The sequence below is a fragment of the Halichoerus grypus genome, chromosome 10 (assembly GCF_964656455.1).
Source record: "Halichoerus grypus chromosome 10, mHalGry1.hap1.1, whole genome shotgun sequence".
NCBI classification, from domain to species: Eukaryota; Metazoa; Chordata; class Mammalia; order Carnivora; family Phocidae; genus Halichoerus; species Halichoerus grypus.
The window spans coordinates 50144074-50156560 of NC_135721.1; the positions used below are offsets into that span (position 1 = coordinate 50144074).

A 12487-nucleotide genomic window follows, 5' to 3' on the forward strand; every position below is an offset into this window, starting at 1 on the left:
CTCTGAGCCTCAGCAACCTCTACTTCCAGATCAGGCATCTAAATGCTTTCAGTACTACTGTTATCCTGTTCACACAATCTGTTCTACTAGGAGCAATAGCTAAAATAATAGCAATCACAGCAAACACTTATAAAGCAGAAACCAGGCACTGGTCTTCATAAATCTTAACAGGTTCTAGCCTCATAATAACCCTGGAAGGTAAGTGCTGTTATCATGCCTGTTTCACAGATGACAGAAGTGAAGCACAGAGCAGTGACACCGTTGGTCAACAGGGCAGCTGAGATGACACCCTCGTTTAGGAAAGGCACGGGACTGGCCGTGAGCACCCTTCCCTTCCACCTTGTGTTTTCCAGGGACAGCTCCTACGTGCTAGGGAGTAGGTCAAGGATTGGTGCTGTGGACGGGATGAGGACACAAGGGTGGTTCTGATCCAGACAAGCCTGGCCAACCAGCTGGCCACAGGAACCTGGAGCCTCCACTAAAAAAACTTTGACTGGGGGGGAGGAGAGTCCACGTGTGTCCAAACACACAAGGACACACACAGGTATGTGCACTCAGGTGTATCCGTGTTCAAGAGCACAGATTTTCGTGCACACACACATGCACACACACACACACACACACACACACACACACAAGTTCATCTAACAAACCTGCTCTGCCCACTCTAACGGGTGCCACAAAGGAAGCGGCACAGCATTGCGGCAGGACCCCCGGGCCAGGGGTCTGGTTCTGCTCCTAACTGGCTGCGTGACTTTGGGCAGGTCGTTAGCTACTCTTGGCCTCCATGGCCTCATCTGCAAAAATAGGCCGATGTGGGACCTCACCATCAATAGCTTCTGGCTTTCCTTTCTTATGAATGTATGACCGTGAGCCCTGGTCCCCGTGCTACAGGGGCTCACAGACCAGCGGAAGGAGGAGGAGGAGGGGTTGGGGATGGGGAATCAGAGCCACCCTTCCCTTGTATAACCTCGGCACCAGCTCTGACATCAAACAGCTCTGAAACCACCAGGAAGTGAGCCCCGCCCCCAGGGCCTATAAACAGCTCCAGGGAGTCTGAGCAGCTCCTGGGGGGCAATGTAGGCCTGTGGACATCTCAGACACACAGGGGGGCATGCGGCAGAACTCTCAGGCGGGAGCACTGGGCAGATCCAGGGGCAAGGGTGGAGGCCGCAGGGCTTCCTGCCTGCCCTGTGGATGCTTTAGGTACAGGAGCTGGGAGTCAGGGGTGTGGGGAGGGGGGCTCGAGGGGGGGATGGCGGCTCAGAAGACACCCAGAAGGCCAAGCTGGCAAGTTAGTGCAATTCAAGTAGAGTATGGTCTCAGAGGTCATCTGGACCCCAAATTCCAATTAAAGTCTGAGCACCCAAAGCCAGAAGCAAACTGATCCTAACCGTGACCCAGACCCTGGCTTCACGCTCACCCCTGACCCCTGAGGTGACGGAGAGCCCGCCATGGTTCTGGGGTCACGTGGCAGCTCACCTATTTCTTCAATGGTATATTCTTTATCCTGAAAGAGCACACGGCCTGTGAGGTACACGGGAGCCTTGAGTCTGCGTTGCTGGCAGAAGAGGTGGAGAAGCTGGGAGGGACGGAGCTGGTCTCTCCACTGGTTGGGTCCAGAGCTGAGGCCCAAACACAAGGCAAAGAAGAGACCCTTCAGGGTGCTGCCGAGGGGTGCGCGGGAGCCTGTGCACCCACCTGCACAGCCCCCCACCCTTCACTTTTACAGTGGGCACCCTCGCCCGCCGTGACGGGGTGGGGGGCCATCTGACACACAGGGAAACTGAGGCCCAGAGACAACAGGACGTGTTTAAATGCATACTGAGATGGAACCTAGATATTTTCAATTTCCAGATTGAGAGAATCAGACCCAAATGAGACCCAAATTGGCAAGAACGGAGCAGGGGCTGTCCACACATGAGTTCACCTGACACAGATCCCCAGACGCTCCACTGGGGCTCACGTGACCCATGGTCTGTCTCCCTTCTCCTTTCCCTCCTTCCTCATTCTTCCCTCTACAGGGGCTCGGTAGTATCTTAAGGAGAGCTGGGTTACAACCACATGATGACAAGCCAGTTTCTTAGAGTCAGACAAACAGGTTCAAATCTGAATCCCACCACTTACAAACCATAACATTTCTGGGCCTCAGGCTCCGTATAAGTACAGTGGGGACAAGACTGAGCGAGAGAGCACCTATCCAGGGCTAAGCCCGGGGCTGGCACACAGGAAGTGCTCAGGATTCGGGGGGCAGAAGAGCAACCAGCCCCTTGCACCTACACACAGTAGGTCTGTGGGAGCCCGCAGCGAGCCCCAAACTTGGACAGCAGCCTATTCTCCAGGTCGATGACTGTCTCCCCGATCTTTTCATCTTTGGAGAGGAGGTCATAGTCGTAGAGTGTGATCTTCAGGTCCTTCTCCAGAGGCAGAGTACAGGTCAGCTCGAACATCCTGCAGGGGGCCCAGGGCAGACGTCAGGGTGCTGCAGACTCCCTGATGTTGAAGGACACAGTGGGTGCTCAAGGGAGGGACAGCAGGACAAGAGCAGGGGCCTGAAAGCCTTCCCTGGCCCCCTCCTCCCCTTCCAAGAGTGGCCCTGGAGTCCACCTCCTCGGGCCTCTGTACATCCTAAAGTATTAATCCCAGCACTCTACCGGTACTGGACTTTTCTGTGTGTGTGTGTGTATGTGTGTGCACATACACACGTGTATGTCACACGTCCCCAAATAATCTGCGCTGAGCATAGAGTAGCTACCTGCCTGTTGAACCACAGAATGAACAGATGAACTGGAACAGAAAGTCACAACTGAAGCTTCTACCAGGACACCAGGAGGCAAGAGATGTGAAGGTGCCAGAGCACTGGAATTGACCAAGGGGGTGACCTGGGACCCACTTTGGGGACACTTAGGGCTTTACACCTACTTGCAGAGTGGGAAAGAGGATTTGGGAAGAGATTTCTTTGGAGGGAGCTCCTGCTGTGCTCTGAGACCCCCCATCCCCGCTCTGAGGTCAAGTGTGGAGGGATAGCCCCCTTTCCCCTGAAAGAGTTCCCTGCAGGTGGGAGGCACAAGCCTGGCACCTGACTCGTACTCAAGGAAGAGAAAGCAGCTGGCCGCAGAGAGGCGGAGAGAGAGACGACACCGCTCCTATCCTGGCTGGGCCACCGTGAGGCCGAATGGGAGCCACTTGGAATCCGACCCCATGGGACCTGGGGCTCCAGCTGTGAGACTGTGGAGAGGCCCATCTGAAAAGGGCCATCAGTAAAGGGCCGTGGCATCCACCACTTCCCTGGAGCTTCAGTGGGTGGGCGCAAAGGGGCTTTCTGGAAAGCACTCACAAGACAATAAATCAGCTTTCAACATTTGCCACCCAGAGAGTGCCCAGAAAACACAGAGGCAGTGAGCACATGGGGCTCTCCTCTCCTAGTCCCCTAGTCCTGGCCATGCACGATCCAGAACCTTCATGGCTAGTCGAGGGTTGGTGGGAGACATCAGACAGGAAAGGGAGAGAGGCAAAGCTCCCTCCTTCCCTGCACAGACATCCACACGCCACACACAGCTACACCCAAAGTGGACCCAGCTGGGAAAGGGGGTGACTATCCTAGATGGAGCCTGTCAGGTTCATGAGTACACATGAACGGGCATTCTGGTTAGCACCTTGAGACTGGGTTTAGGACAAAGCAGACTGTCTAAAAGTAAGCAGAAAAGTCACCTGCCTGCCACAGTTTCCACTCAAGAAATGAGGGAGGTAACCCCCTCGGAAGAAATGTCTACAGGATATAGGCAGACAAAAACAAAACAAAAACAAACTTGTGTTCTCATTACATTCCCTGAGCTGGGCTTGTTCAGCACACGAGTTATACAAAGAAAGAGTTTCTGCCCTCACTGCCCCCACCTTGCCCTGGGGCCTGACACACACACCCACTCCAAACAGGCCCAATCTACTGCGGGGTCACCATGAGCCTGGGGCCTCAGGCCCGCCACCGGCCACCTGAACTCACCAAAGGGAGCCCCTCCCCACCTACTTCCCTCCCATTCCAGCTTGCCGGGGGCTCATCACTGGCAGGACGGCAGGCAACTCTCCAGGCTGACCGGCTCCCTGCCGCAGGCCTGAGTGCCCACAGCCAACTCTACAGACACCGGTTTAAGAATTCAAGGGGTCACCTGACAGTACCAAAACAACACACCTTCTCCCACCGGTGCTAGAGAAAGAGCCACCAACTTCCCTCTGGGATTCTCCCTTCTCCAGCCTAAATAAGCTCACATCCAGACAGCAAGCAATTCAGGATGCCTGGGAGCTATGCCCATGCAAGGGGCCTGGATTCTTCCTCCCCTTGTTCTTAGATTTCAAGAAGCATTTTACTTTCTTCCTCTGTCTACCTGCGAAAGACGAACACGCAACAATGACAGACGACAATGACTAAACGCAACATGGTATCCTGGATGAGATCCTGGAACAGTAAAAAGACATCAGTGGGAAAAGTAGCCAAATCCTAATAAAGTCTAGAGTGTAAGAAATAGTAACGTACCACTATTGATGTTTTAGTTTTGACAAAATGAACCATGGGTAGGTAAGAGGGAAATGGAATGTGAAGGATATACAAAAATTACGCTTTCTTTGCAGCTGTTCTGTAAATCTAAAACTATTCTAAAGTAAAAGTTAATCTTAAAAAAAAAAAAATAACAATTAGCAAATGCAGGCTCTGAGTTTCCATTTAGATTTCCGCTCTTTGAGGTAACTGTTTATGAGATTAAGTAGGAGTTTCGGCCAGGACTCCAGCCTTCAGCACATGATGAAGAGTGAGCTGAGGTTACACCCCTACAGACGTGCAAGATTAGGGACTACAGCTTTGCCTCAGGAACTGGGCACTTCCCAGTGGCAGCCACATCTCCCCGCCCAGGGCTGGGGGTTATCCAGATTGGTACCTCCCCGCCAGACCCAAGCTGTCACCAACTTACTTTCCAAACACAGGCTCCAGGGTACAGGGAATGTAGTTATCCTGGTCACTCACGGATTTCTTCCCTATGGAGATCTTGATGTAAGGATCACACTGAGGGAAGAGACAGGAAGACTTAAATGAATTCACTTTCCCGACACATCTCCGAGGCTTCTTCGGTCCTCTGCCTCCCCATGAGGCTAGGAGGCCAGCCATCAAGAAGCTGCCATCCTGCCCTGGTGCCAGGCCAAGGGCCCCATCTTGCACACCACCACACCAGTTGGCCCTGACACGGACTTCTGGTCATGATCCAGCAGTGGAAATGGGGAACCTGAGTCCTCCATACTCCCAAAGCACTGCCCCATTGGGGGAAGGTGGGTGGGGGCAAGGCTCATATCCTCAGAAACACTACAGCCTGTATTATATATGTGACTGAGCCAGCTAGGGTCCTCTCTGTGACCTCTGCTCCAACAGATCGAAGGGAGAGAGATGGCCAGACTTCATCAGCCTAACCCAGCCCAGGCTGGCCTTCCCCAGATGCCTCCAGGAGCAGCTGGGATCAGAGAGTGCTCAGGGTCAGTCACGGCATAGAGAAATCCTGAAGTGCGTGAACAGACCATTGGCCACACCACATCTTGGAGGCCATCATGGTGCCTGGGCTGGGGATGGCTCTTTTCTGCCCTTTGACTTCCCAGCAGGGCAAGGTCAGCTATGACTTCTCATGCTGAAAAGCAGGCTCCAGGGATAGGACAGTAGACCTTCACCCTCAGCCTCAAGGACACATGCTAGGCCTGTACCCATCTCAGGGGATGAGAGAGGACCCAGCCCCATACCTCTGAACTCCAGTCAACCCCGCCTGTCCCTCTTCTTTCCTCTTTCTCTCTTTCCAAGTTTTCTCTGCCCCTACCCAGCCATCTCCCCAGAGCTCCAGACTCCGGCCCTCCAGCAAGTTCTCTCTTTGCCTCAGAGCCAGGACCAGAGTGAGGCGATGAGGTAGTTGCCTCAGGCACAAAATTTGAGGGAGTGCCCCCAAAACTCAGTAATGAAGATAAACAAATTTTAATGCAATATTTAAAAAATTAAAGTCAATGCCAACAGGCCCTGATGAACAAAATGCTAACTTTTAAACAAGGACAGGATCAGAATTACTGCTTTTCCCTTCTGCCTTGGGCTCCAGCACGGCTAGGCACAGCGCCATTACCGAGCCCCCTCTCTCCTGCCTGCACCCCCACCACCTGAAGCCCAGCGACGTCCAACCCTGGCCCACACCTTCCATGTCGCTTCCTCTTGTCTCATCCTCGTGCCTAACAGTCTTCTCACAAACTCTTGCCAAGTTTTTTGGCCCATCCTAAAATACTACTTTCTTCTCCCTCCTAGCCTACCAGAACTCCATCGATCCTTAAGAATCCTATTCCTTCTGCGAAGCCTTCCTCATGATTGCCAAGGCTTGCACTGCCTGGCCTTCTCTGACCTCCTAGAGCACTTGGCCCCTGACCGAACTGCATCCAGTCGCCTCTCTCAGTGCTGGGTGTGTTTGGCTGGTTTCCGAGGCTTACTGTGAACCCCCTGGGGGGAGAGCTGTGTCCAGATTCTGCAGCCCGTTTGTGCCCCAGCCTGCCATTCTGGGAGAGCTGAGAGCTCCAGGAATGTTACCTTCCCATTGGGGTCCTTGGGCTGCAGGCCAAATGCTCGGATGATGTAGATGCGGACCAGGCACTCCTGAGGCCCCTGGGCGGCCAGCTGGTGGAACTGTCTTGGGGGCATGGGGACGGCCGGGTCTTCTGGGAGGGGGTAGATTTTGAAGAGGCCCTGAAAAGAATGAGGGGCCAACGCATTCACCATCATCATCACCAACATCACCACCATCATGACCATTACCGTCATCTCTGTCAGTCATCACACCTGAGACCACCAAGCCCACCGCCATCTCTTCACCACCATCAGATTCTGCATTGACGGCGTCACCCACACAGTCACCATGTGCCAACATCAACACCATGCTCATTACCGTAGTTACTACAGGAGCCCTGCTCCCGCCCCCTTCACTTATGGCTGCCACTTCACAGTCTCAGGCCTCCCGGGTAGGGACACGTCCTCAAGGACGTACCTTAAACTCCCCAATAACAGATGGGTCCTCCGTCTCCTCCTGAGTCTTGCCCCGGTAGAGCTTGAAGGTGTTACAAAAGTCAGACAGGCCCTCAAAGGCCTCCACGTTCTCCAGTTGCGTGTCGTAGACCTGCCACACGTGGGGATAAGAAAAGGGGAGGAGGGAAAGAGAGAAAGGAGAGGGCCAGCCAAGGAAGAGGAAACAAGACAGTATTCAAGTGAAGATGGACGAGGCACAGAGAAGAAAAGGAGGGGAAAGGCCGCATGCAAATTAGAGAGGCAAAGGCAGGTAGCAGAGGGGAAGGGGAGAGCGGCCAAGAACAGAGAGGACAGAGGGGGACAGGACACAGGTGGAGATTAAAAGGACGCAGAGTGGAGAGGAAAGGGAGAGGAAGGTAGGGGACAGGAGGGGCAGGAGAGGGGGGAAGTGGGGAAGACATGTTTCAGCACCATTAGGGAACAGTTTTCTGGTGAATCCAACATTCTAGGTATCTAGGAGTCATCATGTACCCGGCTGGTGTATTTTTTTAAGAGAATAAAACCAAACAAACAAATGAAAAGTTAATTGACATTTTATTTGAAGATCGAGACAGAACTCTGGAAAATTTATAGGTCTGTGTTTCAAGCCACAAATGCTCCCTGTCCAGGACAGTCAGGCGACCTGTGGTACCAAACACCGGGCCGCGGCTGCCTTCTGAGCACTACTTTAAATTTGCGAACTCAATGTATCTATCCCATTCCTCTCAAAAACCCACTGACTTCTCTTTGTTAGAGGCATGCTTTGGAATTGCTTAGGCTTAACTAAAGCAGCAGTTTTCTATTATAGGTGATAAAATGTACCTAATAGTGATATTAAAAACTTAATATACATGCTAAGTTGGTTACACCTGAAACTGACAGCCAAGACGCTCCAGGTCAGTTCCCTTGTCGTACTGCTAAGTGTGATTCCTCATTTAGGCCTAGCCCCAGTTCTGTCCCTTCCAAGAAACAATTAATGATGCAAGTGAGGCAGGTTCGTTATTAAAAATTAGAAAATATGAGTAAATATAAAGAAAATGTTATTATTGCCTTGCATTTTGATTCTCAAAAATAACAACTAGTTATTTGGTTTATATTTGATAGGTACCATTTTGAGTATGTTCTTTTTTGTTTTGTTTTGTTTTTTTGAGTATGTTCTTGATCTGTTTATATAGTTTAATCATTTCAAAGGACAGTTCCCTCATTTGTCAATTTGGCCATTTCCTCTGTTCCAGGTTCTTATTTCTGCTTTTATTTTTATTATTTTGTTCTTCCCACTGCGTCAAAGGGTTTTTTTTTTTATTCTTTATAACTTCTTCAGTTGAAGCTTTATTTACTTTGTTCCCTCTATTCTGATAAGGAAAACGCTTATTGCTATGAAATTGTCCCGCTTACTACTGCCTTGGCACACGGTCCCATTTGTTTTGATTGTAATGTTATCATATTCATTCTCTTGGCATGCCACAATTACAGTTTTATTTTTATTCTTTGATCCAAGAGCTAGATGCTTGTTTTTCATTCTTTTGTTTTAATTAAGGTAAGCTTTTAAGGCTATAAACTTCCTCTGAATGCTGCTTTAGCTATAACTAGCGAGTTCTAATATGTAGCATTTTATCCCTGTTTCCCAGATACTCTGCAATTTGAGTTTGTGTTTTTTCTTTTGCCAAGAACTGTGAAAAGAGAGGTTTGTTGTTTTTTGTGGGTTTTTTTTTTTTAATTTTCTAGATAGGCGAGAACTTTTGGGCTTTTGATTTTGTTATTAAGTTCTCATTTTATGGCATTATAATCAAAAAACATTGTCAGTAGTTGGCCACTTTTTGAATTGTATTAAAGTTCTCTACAGGGCCTGTTACATGGTCCATCTCTGGAACTGTGCCTCTGTTTTCAGGCTACAGGGTTCAGCCAGGTGAACAACTATGCTGCTTTTCTCTATCTTCTTAATGTTTGTGTTCCCTCGACCCTGACATGAACCAAGAGGACAGAAAAATAATCTCCCCCTACCTACTATTTCTTTCCTGTATCTCCTATAATTTCTGTTTTGTAAATATTGATGTTGTATTATTCAGCACATAGGTATTCTCATAACATAGGTATTCTCATAACATATGTATTATCTTGTGGAATTGCACGGTTTAATGTGGTAAGCGTCATTCTTTGTCTCATTTAAATAATTTGGGGGACCTGAATCCACTCTCATCTAAAAAAAAGACAGTGACTTCTACTTTCTTTTCATTTGCATTTGCCGGGCACACATTTTCACAATCTTTCATTTTCAACCTTCATGAATCTCTTTATTTTGGAGTTAGATTTTGCTTTGAGATCTGATTTAAGTTTTGTAATTAATGAGTGATTGATATGACATGCATTGATATGACAGATATGTTTGATCTGGGTTTATATTTATGTTATATTTACATAGTCATATAATACGTTTATGTTACATTTCTAATTTCGATTTTTTTTTTTTTACATCTCTGCCTGCATGGTCTGTTTTCTGTGTGTGTGTGTTTCTGCTAAGCTGAGTTCATATTCTAATGTTATTATAAATTTATATATACAAATAATTCTCTAAGTCCTGTATGTATTTAGGGACAGTATTTAAGAGTTCCCTACTATAGCAATGATAAAATGATGGAATTTTATCTCCCTCCCACTCCCTCTCCCTTACTCAGTTTTAGACAGCATTGTCTTCCTTAATATTTAATCTGTACTATTTACTTATAATTTGCTTATACTCCTCTTATTTGATTTGCCAATTTTAAATACTGTCAACTCTATCTATTCCATAATATGGCAATCCATGTCCTTACTCTGTATCCTATCATCTTTCCTCCTTCTGTGCCTAATTTTTTTAAAGATTTTATTTATTTATTTGAGAGAGAGAGAGAGAGAGAGAGAGAGAACAGGTGGGGGGGAAGGGCAGAGGGAGAAGCAGCCTCCCAGTCCAGAAGGGAGCACGATGCAGGGCTCAATCCCAGGACCCTGGGATCATGACCTGAGCTGAAGGCAGCCACTTAACTGACTGAGCCACCCAGGCGCCCCTGTGCCTAATTTTTGCCAGTTTTGTCACTTCCATATTTTGACTGTATATATTTATATTCTGTCATGTTACCCTAATCCTTCCATTTATTTTCATTGGGAGTCTAAGGTAAAATATGATCACAATCAGTCCCTTCATTCTGGCCTTCCCAGTTACCTCCTAATTGACTAAGTTCATTCCCTCGGAGCTCCTCAAGATGGGGGCATGGGACCCGTATCCCCAGTTCCTGAATATGCACCCTGTGTGTTTATAGCTGTCGTGCCCGAGGGGCAGCTGGGCTGAACACAAATCCTGGGCCCCCTTTTCTCTCCTTGATGATCTTACACATGGTGCTTTACTGTCTTCAGGTATGAAATGTTGTTGTGGAGAAACTGAAGCCACCATGTCTTATTTCCTATTTTAAAGGACTTAACGTTTTGGAGGAGAAGAAAGTATGACTACCACAAAAATTCTTTAGCTCTAAAGTCCAATAACATATACTAGGGTATGTCTCAGGGTTGACGAATCTGGGTCAATTTTCCGTGACACCCAGTGGACCTTGTAGTATGTATATTCAGGTATTTTTCTGACAATGCTGGTGACATTCCATTAAACTCTTCAATGTCTATTTGTTGTATTTCATCGTTTTGGTTGTCTTTCTCAGAGACTCCAATTATGCGAGTGTTGGATCTCCTTTCCCTGACTCCTAGGTCTGTCATTTTCTCTTTACTGTTTTATACCTCTGGTTTTTTATTTCCATAGCATTTTGCTGACTTTCATCATTTCTGTCCTCTGTCCCCTTCCTGTGTTTCCAAAGTGGCCATTCTGCCCTGAGCTTCTTCCATTTCCATGTGATCCTCTCTTTTCCTGAATCCTACGAGTTCACAGTTCATCTCTTCTCATCTCATCATCCCTTGAGTTCTTTCATTTCTGCCTTGATTCTGACTGTCCCACCTCTGTAAAGCTCACAGCAAAGTATTTCATCTCATCTGCTCCTGGGCAAAATTTTTCTGGTGGGTATATATATCCTCTTCTTTTGGCTAAGTTTTGATTTACATTTTCTTTTTTTCATGGTATTTTTGAATTAATGCCCTGACAGTTCTTTTACGATTACTTGTCGCTAAATGGGCTGGATTATCCTAGCCCCATTACTTCCTTTGTTCCGACCACAGAGGCAGACTGCTTCCTGCAAATATGGCTCATCTATGTGATTCTTATGTGGCTTTACCTTCTCCGCTTCTCTGAACCAGACCAAGTCTGAGAAGCATTTGTCGCCAGCCTGAACCTGACTCCAAAGTTCCCATATCCACTGTTGTGAATGAGGCAGATCACTTCTATATTTCATGGTGAAACTCAACTTCAGGAACTATTTTTTAACTACTTATTATGAAAGTTTCCAAGCACACACAAAGGAAAGGTAATAGATAATAAGCACCCATGTGCCTATAACCTGTCTTCAATAATTCTCAACATTCTTCTATTAGGAAGGATGGGGTTTTCTGAGATCGGCTACCACTATGACCTTTCATCATTTTCTCTTCATTTACTGCCGAGTGGCTTCTACCCAATCTTGGTTGCCTTTGGACAGCCCTTACATGTATTTTGGAGTCTGCGGGTTTTATTTGTTTCCAACTTTTACTGAAAATGGAGTTTGTGGGTTTGAATGATTTCCAGAAGAAAAGGGGAAATATGCTGACTTATGCAGCCATGTTCATACTGGAAGTCTCAATAAAATACTTTTTAAATTTCCAAGTGGTTGGTCTTTTTGTTTAAACTTTTGTTATTAATTTCTCATTTTATTGCATTTTAATCTGTCTTGTATGATTTCTGCTTTTTGTAATTTACTGCTAAACTAATATGTGATCAAATTTGGTAAATATTCTCTGAGCATTAGGAAAAAACGTATTCTCTATTTTTTTTAATTATTTTTATTCTCTATTTTAAAGCTACTTTTGATGTAACTTAAAAAATATTTTACCTTTTTATTCAGACCTCTTCTTTCTTTATTTATTTACTTTCTGCTTCATCGGCCTAGGAGAGAGGTGAATTAAAATCCCTACTGCAACTTTAATTTCTCTCATTTCTTGCTTTTATTTGGGTGAGGTATGAGTTTACATCTTCCTCCCATTTTTGCTTTAAATATTTCTAAGCTTTATTGTCCTGTACAGGAATATTTGGGCATTTTCTCATTGAGACATGTATCTTTTATTTATATAAAACATCCCATTTTGTTTCCTTTGCTTTTTACTTTAAATTATCTGTTTCTCTTTTATTGGCACTTACCTTATTTTGTGTGCCAAAATATTTATTTTTTAGATATTCTACGCTGTACTGTTTTAGACCTACCTCTTAAGAACAGTCTAATGAATTTTGAATTTTATATAGTCTAAGGGTCCTTATCACTCAAT

At 46.8% G+C, this 12487-nt stretch overlaps 1 protein-coding gene across 21 annotated transcripts in view; it reads right to left on the minus strand.

Moving 5' to 3' along the window:
• DYSF (dysferlin) overlaps positions 1-12487 on the minus strand; it is a 202329-nt gene that overhangs the window by 18226 nt on the left and 171616 nt on the right. For all 21 annotated transcript variants that reach the window (XM_078056412.1, XM_036118164.2, XM_036118158.2 and 18 more), the window contains 5 exons: positions 7044-7172; positions 6590-6745; positions 4959-5050; positions 2281-2451; positions 1483-1625 (listed from right to left, as the gene is read on the minus strand). In XM_078056412.1, coding sequence (XP_077912538.1) covers positions 1483-1625; positions 2281-2451; positions 4959-5050; positions 6590-6745; positions 7044-7172 — 691 coding nt within the window. The remainder of the gene's footprint in view (positions 1-1482; positions 1626-2280; positions 2452-4958; positions 5051-6589; positions 6746-7043; positions 7173-12487) is intronic.